The sequence below is a fragment of the Microcebus murinus genome, chromosome 19 (genome assembly GCF_040939455.1).
Source record: "Microcebus murinus isolate Inina chromosome 19, M.murinus_Inina_mat1.0, whole genome shotgun sequence".
Lineage (NCBI taxonomy): Eukaryota > Metazoa > Chordata > Mammalia > Primates > Cheirogaleidae > Microcebus > Microcebus murinus.
The window spans coordinates 24,953,416-24,976,158 of NC_134122.1; the positions used below are offsets into that span (position 1 = coordinate 24,953,416).

Below are 22,743 nucleotides of genomic sequence, written 5' to 3' on the forward strand. Positions count from 1 at the left end.
CTCCCGGTGGGCAAGTGGCCGAGTCAAGGCTGCCAGGGGTGTGCACCCGACCACCCCGCGCCCCCAGCCCTCGGGCCCCCCCTACCTTCCTGGGGTCCTTCCGGTCCCTGGCGCGGCCGGTGTCCTTGCGCGGGCTCAGGGGGCCGCCCTTGGCGCGGGTGCGGGGCGCGGGCGCGGGCGTGGCGCGGGCAGGTGCGGGCGCGGCGGCAGAGGCGTCGTGCAGGAAGATGCGCTCGCTGCGGCGCCGTGTCCACAGGTCGTCGTCGCTGGCCTCGGGCCCCGCCTCGAAACCGGGCTCCTTGGCGCCCCGCAGCTTCCGAGCCTTGCGCCCCTTCTCCGCCGCCAGCTTGGTCTTGTCGGGGCTGGCGGGGCCCCGGGCGGCGGGCGCGGGCGCGGGCGGCCCCGGCTCCCCCAGCGCCTTCTTGGGCCGCAGCAGCCCCGCCGGCGACCGCTTGCGCACCTTGACCTCGCTCTCCGAGTCGGTGTACTCGAACTCCGTGCCTGGACGTGGGGGAGGAGGAGGGGCTCACGGACCGGCTCTCCAGGGCCTCCTGCCACCCTCCCCCCAGGCCCCCCTACCCCCAGCCACCACAGACCTGTCACTCCTCCCCAGGTCAAGGAAACAGGCCAGAGAAAGAGAAGGGCTCACCGCGGCCCACCCCGGGTGTCTCCTCGCTGTCCCGCGCCCTCAGCCAAGGGCACCGTCCGGGAAGGTGAAGACTAGGGGCGCGGGAGCGTGTGCTCCCGTGTGACCGTGGAAACCTGGGGCCAGGGCATGGAGCGGCGAGCCCCACGCCGGCAGGGCTGCAGCAGCGGTGGTGTGGGAAAGCCCGCAGGAAATCCCCTACCCGGCCTCTCTGCCCCCCTTCCTGCAGCAGGCGTCAGCCAGGCCCACTCCCCTGTATAGACGGCGGGCGCATCAGAGCCCCCAGCCCTGCTCTCTCTCCACGCCCACGCCCTGCTTCCCTCTGCCCTAGATCACAGCCCCTAGCTGGACTGCCCCACCTTCCTAACCTCCAGTCTTTCTCTTCTGCTGTCTCCTCTGCCCAGAGCCCAGCACACACAACCCCCACCTCTACCTGGAAAAGCGCTGACCCACTTGCCCCTGGGGCAATCCTTTCTGCCACACCTCTGCCATCACAGGCAATGTCACACTCAGCTATTTCCCTTGGAGACCAGGTTTCGGCCTGCCAGGCCCCAGGAAGTGAATCCCTGAGTCCTCCTGGAGCCTCTAACATCCTGCAGCTCAAGCTCTGGCTCACAGTGGGTGCCCAGGGAAAAGCGTGTAGGTAAGTTGGGGTTTCGGGGTGTATTCATCCCACTGGCTGTGAGGAGGACCTGCCTCCTCCAGCCAGACCTCGGGAGGCGATGTCTGCAATAGCCCCTTGGGTTGACAACCCCAGAGAGGGCCAGTGGCCTGCCCTGGATTCCCCAGTACACAAGTCAAAAAGCCAGGGCCCAACCCCAAGCGTACTGATCCCTGGGCAGCCGTAGGAGGCCAGGCCCCACTGTCCCAGATAATGCAGGCACAGTGACAGGGATAGGCAGGGACCACCCGGTGGGAAGGAGTCCCTGGCAAAGTTTAGTGATCCCATTAATTAATCTTCTGTTAACAGAAGTTGCTTCCCACTGCACAGGAAAGCAACAAGGGGCTTTTGTGGCTGACAAGGGGCAGACCCTAAAGCGCAGGCCTCTGGGTGTGAGGGAATGAGACACCCCTCGCAGACCACTAGAACACTGGACATATGTCACCCACTGCAGGCACACCGCGTGTGGGGCAGGGATGGACAGTGGACAGAGAAAAGGTGTACTTGGAAGGTGGGAGTGGAGTCACAGAGTCAGATCTCATCCCTGTACCTTCTGCCCTGGCACTAGACACAGTCTTCTTGGCACACCCAGTTAGGGGAAGGGGGCCTGTATGGAAAAGAAGAGTCCTCCTGACCCCAGAACCAGGAAAGAGACGGTTTGACAACACAGAAGGGGGGGAGAAAGGGAGCCAAAGAGGGACCCCAAACTCCGTCTACTCCTATCTCCAGAGGACCCACGGACAACCCACACAGGACAGACTCACAGCCCTCCAGGTGACAGCAAGACAGGATCTGAACAGAGACCCAAGCTGCCACGAAAGAAACACAAAGTGGAATTCAAAGCCTGCCAAGGAAATACTTGTTGAAAGGAAAGAAATGATATTTACTAGGGAAAAATAAGAGCATCCTCACTCCACACAATCTCACCCCCACAATGTCCAGCATACAATGCAAAATTACTTGCCAAATGAAGAACCATGAAAACGCATGACATTCTGGAGAGAAAAGAAAGCCAACTGAACGTGACCCTGAGATTACGCAGATGTTGCGACTAACAGCCCCAGATTCTGAAGGCGATGTGAGAAGTGCCCTCAAAGAAGTAAAACAAAACTTGTTTTCAATGCATGGAAATTTCCCCAGAGAAATGGGAAGGTCCAGCAAAGAAACAGACACAATTGAAAAAGAACCAAATAGAAATTCTAGAACTGAGAAGTACAATTTCAGAAAAAAAAAAAAAATCAATGAAAAGACTTATGAGCTGAATGGATATGAGTAAGAGAAAAGTAAATTGAGTTTGGGAAAAAACCCAGCATAGCCTCAGAGAACTGTCAGATGATAAAAATGGTCACATGTATGTCCAGCAGGAAAGGAAAGAGAGAACAGAGTAGGAAAAAATACTTGAAGATTTCTTTAAGTATTGCTTCAATAGCTAAAAGTTCCCCAAATTTGATGACAAACAGAAAATTGCAGATGCAAGATGTCAGATGAACACCAAGCAGGACAAACACAGAGATATCCGTTCCAGGCACATCACAGCCAAACTGTTGAAAGCAAAGATAAAGACAAACCCTCAAGAGCAGCAAGAAAAACCTGACCCATTCATGTATAGGACAATCATCTGATTAATGGGCTAAGTTGTCACCAAAAACAGAGACTAGAAGCAAGTAGAACATCTTTAAAGCGCTGAAAGGAAACACCGTCAACCGCAAATTCTACATCCAGTGAAAATATCAACTCAAGAATGAAGGTGAAATACAAAGCTTTCAGATGAAAAAACACTAAGAAAATTCATCACCAGCAGATCTACAATACAAAAATGCCAAATGAACTTCAGGCTGAAATAATATAAAAACTCAAATCCTCAGAAAAGGATGAAAAACAACAGAAATATCAAATATCAAAATAAATGCAGGCCGGGCGCGGTGGCTCACGCCTGTAATCCTAGCTCTCTGGGAGGCCGAGGTGGGCGGATCCTTTGAGCTCAGGAGTTCGAAACCAACCTGAGCAAGAGCGAGACCCCGTCTCTACTATAAATAGAAAGAAATTAATTGGCCAACTAATATATATAGAAAAAATTAGCCGAGCATGGTGGCGCATGCCTGTAGTCCCAGCTACTTGGGAGGCTGAGGCAGCAGGATCGCTTGAGCCCAGGAGTTTGAGGTTGCTGTGAGCTAGGCTGATGCCATGGCACTCACTCTAGCCTGGGCAACAAAGTGAGACTCTGTCTCAAAAAAAAAAAAAAATTTAAAAAATTTAAAAAATAAAATAAATGCAAAAAGTCCCAGTTACTTAGGAGGCTCAGGCAGGAGCATCGCTGAGCCCAGGATTATGAGGTTGCAGTAAGCTGTGATGACACCACAGCACTCTAGCTGGGGTCACAGAGCAAGACTCTTGTCTCAAAAAAAAAAATTCCTTTTAATTTCTTTATAAATCACATAAATGTTTAAAACTAAATTTATAACGTTGTCTTTAGGAGTTGACACTATGTGAAGATGTATTATTAATATATATACATAATATAAAAGAGGTGTAATGTGGACCTATGAGGTTATAAGGTTTCTGTATTTTATGTGAAGTAGCACATTATTAACTATATGTGGACTGTGAAAAATTAAGAATGTATGTTACCTCTATTTTCAATTTTAAAATGCCAAAACCATCCTGAGAAAACAAACAGGAAAATTAAAATGGAATTCTTACCCATATTCAAATAACCTAAAAAAAGACAGCAAAGGAGAAACAGAAGAACAAAAATTGGCCAAAAAAGAAAAAAAAATGATAAGACAAATAAATTGCAAGTCAAAAGATGAAAAATATATACCATGCAAATAGTAACCAAAAAAACACTGGAGTGGCTATATACTAACATCAAACAAAAGACTTTTTAAATCAAAAATTGTTACTAGAGACAAGAATATTCTAAAATGATTTTTAAAAGTCAATTTATCAGGAAGACATAAACATAGGTGAACAAAATCCAGCAACAAATAAAAAAATATTATATACCATGACCAAGTGAGATTCATTCCCCGGAATGTAAGGTTGGTTCAACATACCAAAAAGGTAATAAATGTAACATTTCTATTACTCAACAAACTGGAAACAGAAGAGAACTTCCTCAACCTGACAAAGGACATCTATGAAAAACCCACAGCTAACATGATACTTAATGGTAAAAGGCTGAATGTTTTCTCCCTAAAATCAGAAGCAAGCCAGATATTTGTTCTCACTACTTCCATTCAGTTTTCTACTGGAGGTTCTAGCCTGGTTAATTAAGCAAGAAAAAGAAATAAGACATACACATTATAAAGGAACATGTAAAACTATTTCTATTTGTAGATGGCATGATCTCATATATAGAAAATCCTAAGGACTCTACTAAAAACTATTAGAACCAATAAATGAGTTTAGCAAGGTTTCAGGACACAAGATCAACATACAAAAATCAACTGTATTTCTATATACTAGCAATGAACACTCCAAAAATAAAACAAAAATAATGCCACTTACAAAAGCATCAAAAAGAATATGAATAAATTTAATAAAAGAAATGCACAACTTTATACACTGTAAACTACAAAATATTATTGAAAGAAATTAAAGACAACCCAAATAAATGGAAAAACATCCCATGTTTTTGGATCAAAAAGTTTATATTGTTAAGATGTCAGTACTCCCCAAACTGATGTACGAGTTCAACACAATCACTACCAGAATCCCATCTCACTTTTTCTTTATTTTTTTGGCAGAAATTGACAAGCTGCTCCTAAAACTCATATGGAAATACAAAGGACTCAGAAGCTCTAAGACAACTTGTAAAATGAAGAACAAAGATGGAGGCCTGCTTGGGCACGGTAGATCACACCTGTAATCCTAGCACTTTGGGAGCCCAAGGCAGGAAGATTGCTTGAGCCCAGGTGTTTGAGGTTGCTGTGAGCTATGATGATGCTACTATACTTCAGCCTGGGCAACAGAGAGAGACTCTGTCTCAAAAAATAAAATAAAATAAAAAATAAAATAATAAAATAAAGATGGAGAAATCACACTTCCTAATTTCAAAGTCTACACAAGGCTACAATAATCAAGACAGTGTGGTACTGGGTTAAAAACAGACATAGAGATCAATGGAATAGAATTGAGAGTCCAGAAGTAACCCCTTGCATTTATGTCCAACTGATTTTCAACAAGGGTGCTGAGACTATTCATTGAAGAAAGAACAGACTTTTCAACACATGATACTGGGACAACCCGCTATCCACAGGCAAAAGACTCCTAGGTCACACTATACTCAAAAAGTAACTAAAAATGGATCACAGACCTACATAAAAGATCCAAAACTATAAAACTCTTAGAAGAAAACAGGAGTAAATCTTTGTGACTTTGGATTGGGCCATACTTTCTTACAGATGACACCAGAAGCACACGGGACAAGAGAAGAAACATAAATTAGACTTCATCAAAATTGTAACATTTTGTTTCGAACCCCACTATCAAGAAAGTGAAGTTAACTCACAGAATGGGAGGTGTGCTGACCATCTCCACCTCAAACACCAACCCCAACAGCAGACGGGCTACATCCACGTAAGGACACCTGGCCTGGTGAAGATGGGACAGGCCCAGGAAAGAGTCTCAAGAAGCCAGGGCACTGATGAGCCTGGGACAAGTCCCTGGATGTGATCAGAGATGCAGGGACAGGAAGGAAGTAAGCACCGTCTCCTGCCCAAAGGTTAGTGCCTGCTGCCTCAGTTTCCCATCTAGGCAGTGAGGAGGGCACGCCTAGTCTAACAGAGCCACCATGAGGATCAACTACAAGGGACCACAGCGCCTGCCGACCCTAGCCTGGACTCCCCCAGGCCCAGGCTGCATAAGGCTGCCCCTGCCCCGTCTCACTGACTACACCCCCTCTGATGCCCCCAATGGAGCAAGCTTGCTCTTCACCTTTGCTCAGACTGTTCCTTCTCCCTGCGCCTGTTTCTCCACAGTCCAGCCAGGTGTTGCCCACCTGGAGTGGCCCCCTAGCACCCCCTACCCCGTCTGGGTCAGGGGCCTCCCTTGGGCTCATGTAGCCCGAGTGCTCCCACACTTGGGATGACAGTGAAGGCAGCTGCTGTTTGCATGACCGCCAGACCCCTCCTTGGAAGCAGCAGGTGGGGGCCTGTGTCACCAGCACCGTCTGCTCAGAACAGGCCCTGCTGCACCCCAGCTCCGTGCCTGTGTATCTCTAAGCCTCAGTTTCCCCACCTGTGGGTTAGGGTGCTGGCACCCTCCTCCCCGCACTCACCCAGCAGGCTCTGCCGCTCCTCTTTCTTCCGGGCCTTCTGCTTGGCCTCCAGCTGCACCACCGACAGGTTTGGCCCCACTGCAGGGCTGGGGAGCGCACTGGCTGCGAAGCGGGCCAGCAGGCCCAGCCCACTCTCCTCCAGGCCCGGCGACAGGGTCCGCTCCCGGGCGCCCAGCCTGGAGCCACCGCCAGCCTCATCCTCCTCCTCCTCGAGCTCCTCCTCCTCCTCCTCCTCGTCCTCCTCGGAGCTCTCATCTGGCGTGCAGAAAACAGGGGCGAGTCAGAGCCCTGGCCTCGGTGCGTGCCACCCCCACTGCCCCCAGCCCGGAGCGGCCACCTGCCCCTTCTGGGCTCCAGCCTAGCCCCTCCGTCCTCACCATGGGGCCGCTGGGGGTGGATCCAGAACCAGCCCACAAGTGCCCCCGATGGCCCAACACCCCCATCGATGGAGCCCAAGATATGGGCATCCTGGCTTTGGGTACCAGGGTGGGCTTCTGTAAGTGGGGCACCAACATGCACCTGTGCTGTGGGCAGGGGCCAGACACACGGACATGGACTGGAGACAGCTCTCTCCACGGTCTCACACACACACGCCCCGACACACAACATGGAGGCCGAGGAGGAGGCAGGAGAGGAGGAGGAGGGAGGAGGTGGAGGGGGGTGGCAGGGTCCTTGGGGCTCCAGCTGGGCTTTGGGCACAGGCACCAGTGGCAGTTTCACCAGCCTGAGGCCTGGGGGCTGGCGGCAGGAGAAGGTGGAGTTTGGTCTCTTCCTGGGGGCTGGGAGACTCCTATGGTTCAAGCCCTGAGCAGGACTCTGGAGCCCAAAGTTGACTCCCAGCAGCACCCCATGCTGAGGAGCCTGGGACAAGTCCCTGGCCTTCTCTGAGCCCAGTTTCTGATCTGCAGCAGGGGCAACCCTCCCACCCCACCAGCCCAGCTAAAGGGAGGGTCCAGAAAAAATCACAGGTATGTAGGAAAAAGCCATCTGCAGGCTTATAGAGGATCAAACAGAAACAGGGCCACCCCCTGTGACCTGCAGAAAGGAACCTGCAGCTGGCCGCTCCTCTTGACTAGCAGGGAGCCCAGACGGGGCAGGTGGGGTCAAGCCACTTTGCTCCAGGCCGAATGAGGCTCTGTGGGGCTAGGCACTCAGGGGGCAGGGCAGGACTTGAACCCAGAGCGGGCTGGCCAGCTAAAGGCCCGGCCTGTCTCTCTGGTTGGTGAATAAAGACAAGCTTCTCCCCAGCGACTGGCCCTGCAACCTGAGGGCCCATACCCCTGACCCAGCATAGCTCTAGGGACAAAGGCAGGATGGGCAGTGAGCAGGAGACAATGACATTTCCTGTCCATGAACCAAACTCCCGCCAAGGGACAGACCATCTGAGGGTCTGAGGCACCTACTTGCTGGCTGATCTCTGATGGGGACGGGCAGGCGAGGGGCATCGGAGAGCTAACCACCCTGAGATCCCACGGCCAAAGGCATGGCCTAGGCCGGGCTGGATGGCCGGGCTGGATGGCCGCCCTATCTAGCAAGAAACAGCGGGGGTGCCACACTCTCTCCAGGGCAGGGCAGCCTGGGCTCTGGGAGGTGGACAGGGAAGACGGAAGGCCAACTCCACGTTCTCCTGCTGAAGCCCAAGCCGCCCACTTGCTTCAGTGCAACTAGTGGCCAAAGTGGCAGCCCCAGGGGTGCCAATGCAGGCAGAGGGTCTGTCTACCAATTTATCAGAGGGAGCCCTCAGAGCAGGAGGCAGTGACAGAGATGGCTTGAGGAGTCTGCACAGGGCTGGAGGGAGGGAGGAGCCAGAGAGAGAGAGAGAGGAGGTTAAGAGGGTGAGAAGCCGGGAGACTGGCCCCCAGAGCGATGGATGGAGCAGGCTGGAGAGGCCAGCGGGGTGGCAGGGGCAGCAGGCAGTGCACACTTGCGGTCATTCACATTGCGGACATCACATGGTTCTGTCTCCGCCCCAGTGGGCCACAGCGGCAAAGCAGGCTAAGTGTAGGCAGACTTTCGACAGCGCCTGGGTCTCCCACATCGGGCCTCCCTGGGGTTGGCCAATCTAAGCAGGATGATGGGCGGGGGCTGGCTGGGGTGGGGATTCGGGTTGGATGTGTGGCCAGGAATTTTCCCTTCTAAAGACACCCTGCCCTGGCTGCTCAGGTGTGGAGACTCCAGAACTCCAGGACTCTCGCCCAGCAGGGCCTAGCAGGGGAGGGCAGGGCCAGCTGTGTTCTGGATGCCTACAATGTCTGCATCAGAGCCCAGGAAGCCAGCCACAGGCTGACCCCAGCACATTGGAACAGAAGACCCTCCGCCTCCCCGTGTGCCTGACAAGGCCACACCAGCTGCTCCCGGGGGGCTGGTGTGCTCCGGCCAGGCTCCATGGGGGCAGGGATGCGGAGAGGGTCTGAAAACTCAGAAACCCTTTCTAGAGTTGTCCACACCTGAGGTGACAGAACTTGCCAAGGGCTGGGGGAGAAAAAGTCCCAACAAAGAACCCCAAGGAAATGAAGAAAAACTTCGTTTTATTTTAAAAAAGTCTTGGCTCAGGACATGGGGTTGGCTGTTACGACTTGGTTTGGTTTTCCAAAACCCAATAAATGTCGAAGCGATCTGCTGCTGCCAGACCCGGTGGGGGCAAACCCCGAGGAGGGGAGGTGTACAGAGGACAGAAAGAAAAGGGTTTTGCCTACCTACGGAGCAACGAGCCAGGCTCGGACCCAAGCTCAGTGACCCGCTGCGCCGTCTGCCCTACTCCCAGCCTTCGCTTTGCGTCCAGAGTGCAGCGTGAGAGCAAATGCAAGAGACCGAAACAGACATTCAAAGCATCATGGGTAGGGGTCAAGGGTGAAGGTATGGTCAGGCTGCTGGGAGGAGAAAGCAGACACACTAGAAAAGCCAAGCCAATTACATGTTTTAGTACCAGGGGTCAGTAAGGCCCTATTACCCAAATATCCCTTTCGAGACCTGATCAGTGGTCTGCATGTAGGAGGGGACAAGCCGAGGGGCCTGAGGGCCCTCTCCTACCCCCTCCGCTATCAGGCTGTGGCTGCTGGTGGCATCCAGCCTGAGCATGCTCTGGGCAGATAGGCCCCTTCCTGAGAGGTCCAGGGGTACTGCCTGCTTCTGTGCAGGGGCTGAGCTGAGGCAGGAACCCAAAAATTTGCAAGTGGGACCCTGGCTTTGTGGGTGCATGGGGAAGGGGGCACAGTCGTGCAGCCACAGGCCCTGGGGAGGGAGGAGTCAGGGAGGGAGAGGAGAAGGTAAACCAACCAGTTCATTCATGGGAGGCCAGGGCAGGGAGGCCTCGGAAAATGAGGCTAGCTGGCAGGTTAGTGGCCTCTCTTCTCGGCCCAAGTTGCCCAGGTTGCGTTTGCTCAGATAGGCAGTAGCCAGGGAGGACATGAGCCCGAAGGACAGTGGGCTCCCTGCTGTGCCATCTCATGGTCACCCAAAATCCATCTCTTCCAATTTGGAGGGGAAGTCTGGGATGGGAGATGGTAGACTAGGAATTCGAGAGCAAGGCTGGGAAACAGGAGTGGCATTCTAGTCCCCAGGGCCCAAGCCAGGTCATGTCCAGGTACGCCATGACACCCCTGGGCCTTCCTTAGGGAGCAACTGATATCCAGGTATTGCTACCCAGGGCCCTTGGGATCCCCAAGGCCTGGCCCTAGAGGGTGTCCGCCTGAAGCAAATCCTAAAACCAGGGCTGGGAAATGCTCTTAAGGATTCACTTGCTTCCCCTTCTTGGCGCATTTCTGATTGAAGGGCCGAAGTTCTAACTCCAGAAGTACGGCTCCTCTGAGAATGTTCTCAGAGGTCCTGGGGTATCATTCTCTTTTTATGTGAGGTGGCTGAGGGCCCCGGGCCAAGCTGAGGCCAGACCAGGCCTAGGACCAGGCCAGCGCTCTCTGAAGCACTGTGCCTTGTCCCTCAACTTGGCAATGAAGCCAACACTTTGAAATTTAATAAGACCAGGGCTGTCAAGAGGTCTCGATCTTGCTCTGCCTATGTGCCCTTCAAAACAGAAATACGTGTTAGAAGACAAGTGTTTATAAACAATTATTTTTTAAGCACTGGTGAATTAAGAACAGAGCTTTAAGAAAATAAAAGACAAACAAGCAACTAAAAAAAAAGATGGTGCTGGAGGTGAAAGCAGTTGACTTTAAACCTGAAAATGGAATGAATGCCCACAGCTACCAGGGATATTTGGATAATAGCGGCAAGCGGCAGGCTGCGTTACCCGTCTCTACTCCTTCTGGGTGGTGGGGAAGGGGTGGGGGAGGAGGAACAAAATGGAGGGAGCGTCAACCTAATGTCTAGTAAGGACACAGCAAGAGAGACAAGGCACACGGGTTTAGTTAAAAATGAACTTGATATGTTTAATAAAGCTTGGTATTACCAAAATCGAGGTACAAACATCAAGTCACACGCCCACACGACAGAATTCCATTTACAAAACGTCCCTCAGGAAGCCTCCGCCAGGCCCATGCCAAAAGAGAACCCAACCGAGGCCCAGGGTCTAGGTGGGCGGAGGATGGGCAGGCGCTCGGGGCGGGGGGAGGGCAGAGAGGAAGGAGAGTGGAGGAAGGTGAAGACTAAAAACCAGTCCATATAATAGCTCAAAAAGAGCTAGCCAAGGGTGTTATCACATTGATACAGTACAAAGAAAAACAAAAATAAAAATAATCGGGCTGATACAGCAGGCTACGCTGCCAAGAACCCAGATGGCTGCCCTTCCTGCGGCCATCGAGGCGGACGGCCCCGCACGGCCATCTCTCCCGTGCGCTCGCTCTCCCCTCGCACTCGCTCTCACTCTCACGCACGCTCGCTAGAAAACACGGAGGGTATTTTGTGTTTGAAGCTAGTAACCTTGGTCAAATGAGTCCTCCGAAGAGTCGCTGAAGGAGGAACGGGCCTCGGCCTCTCGGAGCAGCAAACAAAAGGGCTGCTTCCTGCTGGCGGCCGGCTTGGGTTTCAGAGTCCGGGGGGCCACCAGGCCCCTCTTGGTCAGCTTGGGGCCGCCGGCCGCCTTGCTGCTCTTCGCAACCACGCCACACAAGATGGAGGACGTCAGCTTGGAGCCGGAGGGGCCTTGGGCAGACCACTCGTCCTTCAGGAACTCTTCATCTTCCTCTGAGTCCGTATCTGCAGTCAGAGTAGTTTTTAATACAGATAAGTGACAGAGCACCGGGGAGGAGGGAGGAGCTGGTGACTTCATTCTATTGTCTTTAGTGGTTCTGAGAACATACTGGAAAATGCCAAAACAGAGAGGTCCAGAACTGCACTCAACGCCACAAGCTCCCCTCCCAGGCCGTGCCTCTGGCCTCGCACCTGCAGGCCTTGAGTGCCACACAGCTCGCCTTCCGAGTGCCACAACCTGTCACTCAGCCTTTCTCAGCACCAGTGCAGGGAGGCCCCTTCTCAGGAATGACTCTCTCCTGGTCATGGTGGTCACTGCCCGGGAAGTTCCCCTTGTCCCTGGGACTGCACACTGCCCAGGGATGACTACTGGGGAGGGACCTGACCTGGGGGGAGGGCTCACGAGAGCCAATCGTGCGCATCTCCTCCCAACTCCCCACTCAGCTCAAAACAGCAGTGGTGAGGGCATTTACACCAAACAGACTGACAAATGATGTTAAAAGCAGGGACTGCCCTGCCCTCCACAGGTCAGAGTCATTCACCTGCACACCACTGCTGGCTCCCCACAATCCTCCAACTACGCTATTGAGGACAAGGTATTTCAAACCCTCCTGGGACAGGACCGACTAGCTTTGGGGAGGGGAGCCTGTCGAGTGAGTACAGCTCTGGCTCCTAAACCCACCCCAAACATACACCATTTTAACCTGTTCTTCATATTGGGCTGTTGAGCAAGACGGGAAGAGCGAGCTCCACATCCACAGACTTAATCCCTTGATCTGCTCAAATCCACTCCAAACAGGAGGCACATTAACCAACACAGCTACTTACAGCTTTGGCAACCTCTGTGCCTCCAAGTCCAAAAGATGCTACACACATGGCGGGGGGTGGAGCGGGAAGGGGATATGTGTTGGGGGGGATCCTCTGGCTGCTTCCACCAACATCTGCACTGCCCACTCCAACAAAGAGCACAAGTTCAAGTACAACAAGCTCCAGGGCAGAACAAGGTCAAATCTCACCAAGCTTCCAGCCCCATTCCTGCCCACTAGCCAGTTATCCCTCTTGTGTATGTCACCCCGTCCCTCTCAAAGCCACATCCCAGGCTGGACTTGCCGGCAGGTAACAACAAACTTGGCTTCCCACAAGAACCCACGGGGTGTGCCACCACCCCCTACAACCCAAAGTAAAAAAGCAAGAGGGTGTCCCTCTCGCTTCAACCCCATCCAGCACAGCGTCTCTCTGCTGGAAGACAGCCCCGCCTCTCTGCACTCTCATGATCTAGAATTGTAGAAAAGCAAATTATCAAAAATAAATAAAAGTGCTCTCTCTACAGAGCTAGGTGCATATCACAGCCAGTCTCCAGGAGCAGACAGGCCCACTGACTTTCTTATTGCAACATTAGCCTACTTCTCTCCCCAAGATGGTGAAGTTTTTAGGCAAAGGCATAACAGAGTCAGACTGGCAATTTCAACATTCCCTCACACACGCAAGAGCACACATACCCCTGCTGCAGTGGACTCACCAGCTCAGAGCACCCCAAAGACCTCAGGGGCTAAGCTAATCCCTGACATCTAGCTCCACTACATCCACGCCCACCTGCAAGTAGAGGAGTGGGGATTCTTCCAGCAAGCAGCCATGCCACACTCACAGACTCCTCACCCTTGGCAGATCAAAAGAGCAGCAATCCTCTTTGCCTCTTCACTACTCCAAAATTCCAGAGACGGAAAGAACAAAGAAAAGCCCTCTCCTTCCACTGATACTGTTTGTCTCCACTTGTGCCCACAGGCCAGCCAGAGACCTGGTCAGTGCTGTTCTGATCACACCCATCCCAATCGGAGGGGCACAGAAGCTATGGCAATCTCACACATCCTCAGCACACAAGGCACAGCTGCTTGCCTCAAGACCATCAGAGCATCAGTCCTGGTGACCCAATAGTCAGAGGCAAACAAAAACCACACCCAAAAAAAGGCACCTTAATCCTGGGCCAGGCGCTATCGTCAGCTCTTTGCCCATATGAGCTCACTTAAGGCTCCCAAAAGCCCCATAAGGTAAGTGGTGATATTTTTAACTCCAAGTCCATAAACACTTTCTATTTTCTTTCCTTAAAAAAATACACTTTATCGTAACATTAAACGTGTCCATTTTCTCCGCTTGACATCCAAACTCCGCCCTTCCTCCCATGAACTAGCCAGAACCAATCAAAACCCCTGGACACACAGAACCAGGGAGCTGCAAAGGCAAAAGCCCTCCACCCCGGCCAGGGGACTCCCAGAACACACACCGCTGGCACCAATACCGCCCAGGAACCAAGAAACCCCTCCAGGCCTCCCTGCTTCAGCCACATCATTAGTATCAGTCTGCCCTGAGCATGAGGCACTCGGTCCAGAAAAACCGAGCGAGCACCTACTGCCCGCCAGGCAATAGGCTAGACAGAGGCCACGGAGAGGCGCCTTGACCAGGAAAATCACGAGGGCAGCTGACACGGCAGAGTTCAGTGACATGAAACTCCGTCCCCCAGTCCCACTGGCTGCTCCATTTCAAGGGCTCAATAGCCACACGCTGCCAATGGCCACCACACTAGACAGGGCAGATGTGGAACACTTCCATCGTGTCAGAAAGTTCTAGAGAACAGGCAGGGCGGGGAGAACCAGGTTTAACCCTGATTCGAATTTCCCCATCCAAGCACACAATCTCTCTGGCCTCAGCATCCTCAGCAACGAAACGCGGGTTCATAGGGCTGCCACAGGCAGTGAGATAAGGCCTGTGAAGCCCTTGGCTCGGAGCCCAGGACTGGGCGTGCTCCGTAAACAACACTCGCTTCGCAAAGCCAGCAGAGGACAGCGAGCTTCCTGCGGGCAGGCTCATCGGTCAGCTCTAGGACTCTCAAAAGCAGTCACACCTCCCTCTCCTCTCTAGGCCGAGGAGCCGCAAACTCTATGGCGCGCAAGACCTCCATGCAGACAGCTTCCGGCAGGCGAGGGGCGGGCACGAGGAGGACATCCTCTCCCATCCGCCACAGGCGCCCACCAATCACAGGTGCCTAGCCAACACCGCACCCGCCAATCACAGGCACTTCCGTTTCAGGAGGATTCACTGCCGGGAGGCTTTGCAAAGCCAGAAGATGCCCTTAGTACGCCCCACAGAAAAGGAGGAAGGGGAGGGTAAAAGAGCTAAAAGGGGAGAAAAGGAGAGAAGCCGTGGTTGAGAGGCGGAGCGCGGCGGCCGCTACTTACTGTAGGAGTAGCTGCTCACTTCCGAGGTGAACGGAGAATGGGCCGACTTGGGCTGGCCTCTGGCCTTGAACCCCACCTCCATCTTCCTGGCTTTGGCAGCCCTTTTATGTTTACCTTCTCTGGAGGATTTCAGAGACAGACCGAGGCCTTTGGCCAGCGCCTTCCTGTCCTTGCCCAGCAGGCTGTCATAAGGAGTCAAGTACCTGCCGCAGCCCCCATTAGTTTTCGATTTCCCCCCAGAACTGTCCGAAAACTTGAAGGGCGATTTCAACTTGTCCTGCTTTGTAAGGGAGAGGGCCTTGTCTAGCTTGCTTGCCAACTGCTCCTGGTCGCTGGCCATCTTCTTCTTCTTAATCTTTAGCTGGAGAGGGAAGTTGGGTCACAGGTTAAGACATCTGGCAAAATAGGATAGAGGGTTTCAGTGCACGTGTTCTGACGAGCCTGGGCTCGTCCTTAACCCTGACTCTGTGACTTCTAGCAAGTTGCTTACCTCCTCTCAGCCTCAATGCTTATACGCTGTAAAATGGGATACTTATGTCTGGGCATCACCGTTCTGAAGATGAGTGTATGGTTCAATAAGGTACATAAAACGCGTATCACAATGCCTAGCACAAGGTAACCACTTATTAAATAGCTGTTGCTGTGGTTACAGTTATCACTGGCACCGGTCAGTTCTGCTCTGGCTTTCTATGGCACAATCAGGTGCCTCCTAGGAAGCACTTTGAGTAAGCAGAGCTGCCGATGGCCTGGAGAAAGCAGCTGGATTGTGGGAGGAGGGAGGGAGTCAAGATTGAAAACCCATATCGAATCATGGCTGATCTGCTTATCTCAACCACCTACAGCAGCTGACAACAACTGCTGCACAGACTAAACCAGCCCATCCTACTAATGGGCCAAAGCTGCCAAGAAAATGCCTTGAGTGTTCCTTGGATGCCTGAAGCAGAAAGAATGATTAGAGATTTCACAGATTAAATTCCTGCTTGCACATCTATCGTCAACTATAGTCATTTGTTGAAATGAAACATGCAGTTTCAAAGCCATTAATGCCACACATTTGTACATTTTATCTCTGTTTTCTTTAATCAGGTAGCATTTCATATGGAGGGAAAACGTTGGGATAGTGTCATTTAAATAACAACAAAAGCATCTCTCACCCCAGTTTGAGAGTAAACATACTGATGTACAAACTGGCTATCCTTTCCTTCCTGGACCTAGTCTCCCTGTGTGAGTATTCCCCTCTCAAGGCCAAATCTACCAAACCATCCCCTTACTCAGGGCTTTATGGGGAGGGATGACAAGATACATTAGTATTTATAGACAAGGGCCTTAAGTGGAAGATTTCAATGCTCTGCAGAAATAAGAAAAATCAAGGAGTTGGCTCTCACTCCATTACCCCTGGAGAGTTCACAGAGGAAATTACAATGGCATCAAGCCCTTGTTTCTTAGAACTACAGAATGGTGAAGCTTCTCATTAAACAATTACACTGTTAAACAACAGAGTAATTGCATTATTTGGTTAAAAACTTGCAGTCTTCCCTGCTTGGCTTCAGCACGGGGTCATGGGGCATGCAAATGGATGGGGCTTTTAGTCCTGGCTCAGCCTCTGAGGCTGTGTGCTGTGTTACTTTGGTAAATCCCCACCCTCCTCTGGGCCTTAATCTCTCTCCACCCCCAACAGTCCCATAAGGAAGGTTGGAGAAGAGTTGTTCTGTCCCTAAGGCAGCCATTTCTAAGGTTTCTGTGCGGGACCCGGGCCTGCAAAGGAGTGTGAACTCCAACATACCCTCCAGTCCCCAGGGTCGCAGCACACCTAGAAGATCAGGTAACTGACCTGACTGAGGAAGTCGGACGAGGCTTCGTGCTCATCCCACGTCTGGTTCCTCCCCCTGGCTTTCCCCATTCCAATGAGAGCCTCGTGCTCCTCCTCGGGCCCCTTGTGTCGCTTCCTTATCCCTGCTCCCAGCTCGTAGTCATCTGATGTCAGCAGGGACTTGCTGCTCAGCCTGAAACCCAGAGGCACCGTTGGTCAGCACCCTGGCCAGACAACACTCGAGGGCTGGGGGTCCACCCTCATGGCCCTGAAGGGTTGGGCTTTGGATGCTGAAGCACAGTGATGCCAGAGTGACGAGTCTGGGAAGAGGGGTCTTGTGAGACTACAGTGCTGGAATTCTGGGTTATTTGTGAATGAGGCAGAACTAGAATTTAATGTGAAAGAAGACAAAAAGACTCCTCTCCAAGTCAGCATCTGCACTGGCCTCTCCCATGCACTTTCACACCTGATCTCACACACACACCTCTACCCGGCCAGATACCTCTTTACCAAAACATGCCAAGAACAAGGATGAGAAACGTCTAGGAAACCTGCCAAGACGGGAGGGGTGTTAAGATCAGGAGGTATGCAAAGGAGCCATTGCTGGCCTCCCGAATCCTCATGAGCAGAGGCAGCGGGGACGGGCCTGGTTCAAGAGCCCCACTTGCCTGCTTTAAGCCGAAGCTTCGCCATAAGCAAGCAGCCAACCTTTACTTGGGGCTGACTGTGTGTCTTGCACTGCATTAGTGCTTCATGTTTACCCACAAATAGTGCTTTATTCTACGTGCTATTTTACAGATGATAAAAGGCTCAGAAAAGCTAACGTGGGGCCTAAGGTCACAATAATGGGTGGAGCTGGGACTCAAAAGCAGGAAGTCCAACCACCGTAGGGCCCGCACCCTGACCACTAGGCCTGGGCCTTGGTGGCCCAGCCTCTTGCTGTCTTCTCCAGCAGCCTCTTCCCTCCCTCCTGTGGCTGGTGATGCTTTCTTCCTCTCTCCATCCTTTCTTCAGTCAAGAACATCCAAGGAAGTTAAATGCAAGATGCAGGGGGCCCCTGGAGCTGTTTCTCCTGAGAAGATATGTGGCCATCCCACTGCCTCTCCTGTGCCCCTGGCAGGCCCCCGAGGCTCCTTTTGCTTCCTCAGGCCAAATCTTTGGGCCACCTAGCGCTTTCCCCGCCCTCATGTCCCAGGCTGAGGAACAGGCCAACCCTTCCTCGATGGGCCTCTTTCAGCTTGTGCTACAGACACCCAGGGAAGACGGAAGCATCTCTCCTGTGCACGCGCAGCCCTGGAGGAAAAGCTCTCATTCCAGCCAGCGTTCAAGAAAACCTCCAGAGGTGCCACACGAAGCTGCTGCTGCCGCTGCCACCCAAGGAGCTTTGTCCCCAGAGTGCACGACGGAGCCAGCCCAGTTGCAGGGAGCAGCCCTGGTGGTGTCAGGCAGGATGAGCCAGCAGGTCAAGGCAGGAGGACGGGGACATGTCCGGCGCAGAGGGAACCAAGCAATAGCCCGAGTCAGAGCCCGTCCCAGCAGGGCTGGCAGCTTGGCGGGTCCCTCTACAGGGAGGAGGTGGTGAAGAGCAGGAATTAGTCCCTAGCCGTGGAGGAAGCAGGCGTGGCAGAAGATGGGCGAAGCGCTTGGGTTAGGACACGGGACACTCTTGCTGGGGCCATCCTCCCGACTCAGTGCTTGCTGGCCTTGTCACCCTCCTGGCCCCGGCAGCACGCAGCGCACCGTGCTCCCGAGGGCTACCGTTCCTGGTGGGTCAGAGCCTGCGGGACTCGAGGTCCCACAGCACCCAGACGCAGGCACCGCGTGGGGCCCGTGATCCTCCCCTCCGAGCTCTGTGCCAGTCCCCGACCCACCGAGGGGCCAGCCTTACTTTCCGCTACTGTTGCGGCTCTTCCCTCTCTTGCGGGGGGGCGACAGGGCGCTCGGGGCGTGGGTCCGTTTCCGCGGCCTGCCAGGGCCTCTGCGTGCCAAGCTTCTATGGGGTTCCTCGCGCCTGTCCCTTAAAAAGAATCACACGCTAGGCTGTGAACCTGGGGGTAGACGGGGCGCGGAGAAAGGTACACGATGCACACACATCACGCGGGTCCACGCACACCTCTGATGGCCTGCCACAGCCAACCTACTGCGCGCCAACACCTGCCACTGCCTGACGGCCCGGCGGGGCAGGGGCCCCACGGGGCGGGCTGAAGGCAAACTCACTCGGAGTCCCGGCGCCTCTGCAGTTTCACCAGCTCCCGCTGCTTCTCTTTGTACTGCCTCTGCACCTCTGCCAGCCGCATCCGGAAGTCCAGCTCCAGGGCGTCCATGTCCTCCAAGGAGGACTTCATCGCATACATCTGGAGGGGGTGCGGGAGAGGAGGAGGGAGATGAGGATGCCGTGGCTCACTGACTCCCACCACCTGCCAGGGCCCTCTCCCAGGTGGGGATGGTGAGAATGCACAGCAACAGCCAGGGCTCTGGGGTCACAAAGGCCCCAGCTACGGTCCCATCACTGCCACCTCCCTAGCTATGGTCTCAGCCTCAACTGTGCGCTAGGGAGCATACTACCAACTCTCAGGGCTGTGTCAACATGGAGTTAGATGTGTGTCTGCAGCACATGCTCACGTGTAACAGCCGCCCAGCGAGGGTATTTGTGTTGTCATTGAAAACTGGGGGCTTGTGGAGGGGAGCTGCTTGCTGGGGCCCCCAGGCAGCCAAGGGCAGAGCCAGGCCAGCCCCTAGACCACTCTCTTGCCCACCCATCACGTTGCCGCCGTGGGGTGCACCTGACAGTTATCACATGGTCAAACTGAAGCCCCGAGAAGGCAAACGACTTGCCCAGGACCACACAGCCAGTGGGCGGAGGAAGCGGGATGCAACTTGGCCTGATGCCAAAGCCAGCCATACACCAGCACATGGCATCAGTGGGAGAGACTCCGCCTCCGCCTCCCCCACAAAGGCCACTGGAAGGAAGAGAACCCCAGACCAGCTCACCCGCTCCTCCTTCTTCTGCATCCAGCTATACTTCTTGTTGGGGTTCAGCTCCCGGGGAAGCCGCAGATTCTTGAGCGGGTCCACGAAGGGGCCATCCAGCACCTCCTTCAGCATGTGGCTGCCGGCCACCAGCAGGCTCTCCAGCGAGGGCCGCACGGCCAGGCCCCGCTCCACACCTGCAGACAAGAGGCGGGTGATGGGCCTGCCCCGCGGGCGGGGCTGTGTGTGCCCCACCAGTGCTCCTGGGGCAAGGGGGTACAGAGGCCCAAAGCAAGCACAGCCCCCGCCCCCCAAGTGCCGACTGGGCTGAGGCCTTTGCAAGACACAGGAGACTATGGGACGAGAAAAGAGCAGGTGAGAACACAGAACAAGCAGCATGGTCCCATTCCCAAAGCTAGCTGGTGCAGACCAGGGGAGTCGCCAAAGGCCACAGTTTCTTTCTAGGACAGGCTCTTTCTGTTTGTCTGTACTTAGAATTTCTATGGTGAATATGCATGGCTCTCGTGATCCGAAAAACAAAGAGCCCAGGATAAAAACCACAAACCAAGCAGACAGGTGTGAAGAAATAAGAGCCTTCCTGCTCCCCAACACACGGGTCCCTCCCTGGGGAGGCCACTGTCATGCAGTTTCTGGTAGATGGTTCCAGAAACGTTTATGCCTCGTAAAATACAACATACCTGGACAGCCTTTATAACTATGAAAATGGTATCAGCATATATCATATCACCCTTTGCTCTTTTCCGCTTAACATCTTTTCATGTGAGCACATAACAAACAGATCTACCTCATTATTAGCCCGAACCTGATAAAAATCGTCATGTCTGAAGGTCAAAAACACTACAGTATCAGTAATTTTATATTTTTATATATAAACCTAACAAGAAGGCTGGAATTCTCTTGCATTGATAAGTTTTAATTAATCTAAATAACCCCCCATTGGTGGCATATAGGTTGTTTCTGATGTCTTTGGTAATAGCCTGGCAAGCACACGGCTGAGACACGTGTGTTAGGAACATTCTGACCAGCGTGATTAATGTGACCAAGGTGTGTGCTGTTCTCTCTGACAGAGATTCCAGCTGCCCTCCAGAAAGTCTGCTCCAACCACACTAAAAGAGACCTTGCTTTTGTCTCTACCAAATTAAAATAAGTTTTAATTTTTTAATTGACATTTTTTCTTTGTGATCTAAAATAAAATTTTATGGAATATTCCATGCGTGCTTGAGGAAAAAAAGCACATTCTCTCATCAGTGAACAAATTTCCAGAAGATCAACATCTGTAATTGTGCTGTCAAGGGCTCCTCTGCCTTGGCCGCGTCCACACTGCGGTCAGCCTGTGCTGTGCCGGCGTCCTCTGCAGTACTCGGGACGTCGGCGGTGTTCCTGCCTTGCCCACTAGATGTCAGCAGCGCTCTCCTCAAGCTCTGACAACCAAAAATGTTATTGCCAATCCCTGCTGGGGGCAAAATGGCCCCTCGTTGAGAATCACTGGTTTTGCTCTTCTATATCCTTAGGGAAACTGAGGCCACAAGGCAGCAAAGCCACCAGCTCCCAGGGGCTGGTATTAGACTGAAGCCGTCTGGCCCACCTCAAGGTGCCGCCTCTACGCCACCCTACCCTTCCAATACCCTCCAAGACATGAGAGTCTTAGGGGTTGCGTAAGGCACGGAACCAAGGTACAACACTGTCACCTCCACCCTCTGACAAATCAGTCTTCCTGAGGCCTCAACTGACAGAAGATGTCTGAGTGACCTCTAAGCCAGCGGTTATAGGTCCAGTTGTGTCCCCACCAATTCAGTATGCTGGGCCCTAATCCACTATGACCAGTGTCCTCATAGGAAGGGAAATGTGGAGACAAAGACACTTGCAAAAGGACACAGACAACGGCCATCCACATGCCCAGGACAGGCCTGGCACAGATTCCCTAACATCCTCGGCAGACACCAGCCCTGCCGACACCCTCATCTCGGAACTTCTGGCCTGCAGAGCTGTGAAACCACCCGGCCTCTGGTAAGTAGTTCCACAGCCTCAGCACACCAGCACACCAGCCTTCACCAGGCTTTGCCAGCAGAGGTGACCCGGAGACCCCCAGTGACACTGAGTCAGAAGCACTGGAACCCCTGCCGGGCCAGGCCCCAGCGCAGAGGGAGGGAGAAGTGGGTGGTGGCCCCCATGCCAGGTGATCCAGGGCTGTGGCCCAGCAGGGGCCGGCTTGACCACAGCCCCTCCCAGCTGCCCTCTGCCCTCTCCAGTCCCCGCCGAAAACCCACTGCCAGGTGGGAGCTGTGATCTAGGGGATTTTCATTTTCTTCTGGAAAAATTTTTTTTCTATTGAACTATTTTAATGAGAGAAAAACAGCGATGTACTGTAGGACAACAACAAAACAGAGGCCCAATGGGGAAGGGGGCGTCTCTCACATGGGCCAATAGGAGCACAGCTTGCCCAAGCTTCCTTGGGGGGCCATTTGACCATGACAATCAAAAAGCCTTGAAAACATGGCCTTGTTTTGACCCAACAATTCTACCTCTGGGACTATAATCCGAGGGAAATCAGAGGTATGGAAAAAGATTTTTCATCAAGGACAACCATCATGTTGTTTGCAACAGCAAAAAGAAAACAAAATTTTTTTTAAGGCAAATAAAAATGCCTGACAATCTAGGTCCTCGAAGGGCGAGGCCACCCCTGGGCAGAAAACTGGGTAGTTCCCACAAAAATGTTTTTTAAAAGCCACAGCTTTGAAAAATGACTAATAAAGAACATATTAAGTGAAAAGGCTATGTTATAGAACACTATTTATGAGATGACTTTAATTCTAGAAGTAAATGTGCGCATATGTGCATGTGCGAGTGCGTGTGTGTGCGCGAGTGTGTGTGGGTGTGTGTGCGAGTGTGTGTGTGTATGTGTGTGTGTAGAGAACACTCTAGAGGAAATACACCAAAACATGGTGAGGATATTAATACCTTTTCAATAGCTGTTCCCTG

At 52.9% G+C, this 22,743-nt stretch overlaps 1 protein-coding gene across 8 annotated transcripts in view; it reads right to left on the bottom strand.

Moving 5' to 3' along the window:
- The window catches only part of TNRC18 (trinucleotide repeat containing 18), an 81,921-nt gene that overhangs the window by 19,448 nt on the left and 39,730 nt on the right, over positions 1 to 22,743 (bottom strand). For 7 of the 8 annotated variants that reach the window (XM_075995260.1, XM_012759206.3, XM_075995264.1 and 4 more), the window contains 8 exons: positions 19,765 to 19,940; positions 18,991 to 19,127; positions 18,662 to 18,790; positions 16,795 to 16,966; positions 14,964 to 15,324; positions 11,464 to 11,739; positions 6,589 to 6,843; positions 86 to 501 (listed from right to left, as the gene is read on the bottom strand). In XM_075995260.1, coding sequence (XP_075851375.1) covers positions 86 to 501; positions 6,589 to 6,843; positions 11,464 to 11,739; positions 14,964 to 15,324; positions 16,795 to 16,966; positions 18,662 to 18,790; positions 18,991 to 19,127; positions 19,765 to 19,940 — 1,922 coding nt within the window. The remainder of the gene's footprint in view (positions 1 to 85; positions 502 to 6,588; positions 6,844 to 11,463; positions 11,740 to 14,963; positions 15,325 to 16,794; positions 16,967 to 18,661; positions 18,791 to 18,990; positions 19,128 to 19,764; positions 19,941 to 22,743) is intronic. The other variant, XM_075995263.1, reaches the window with a different exon arrangement.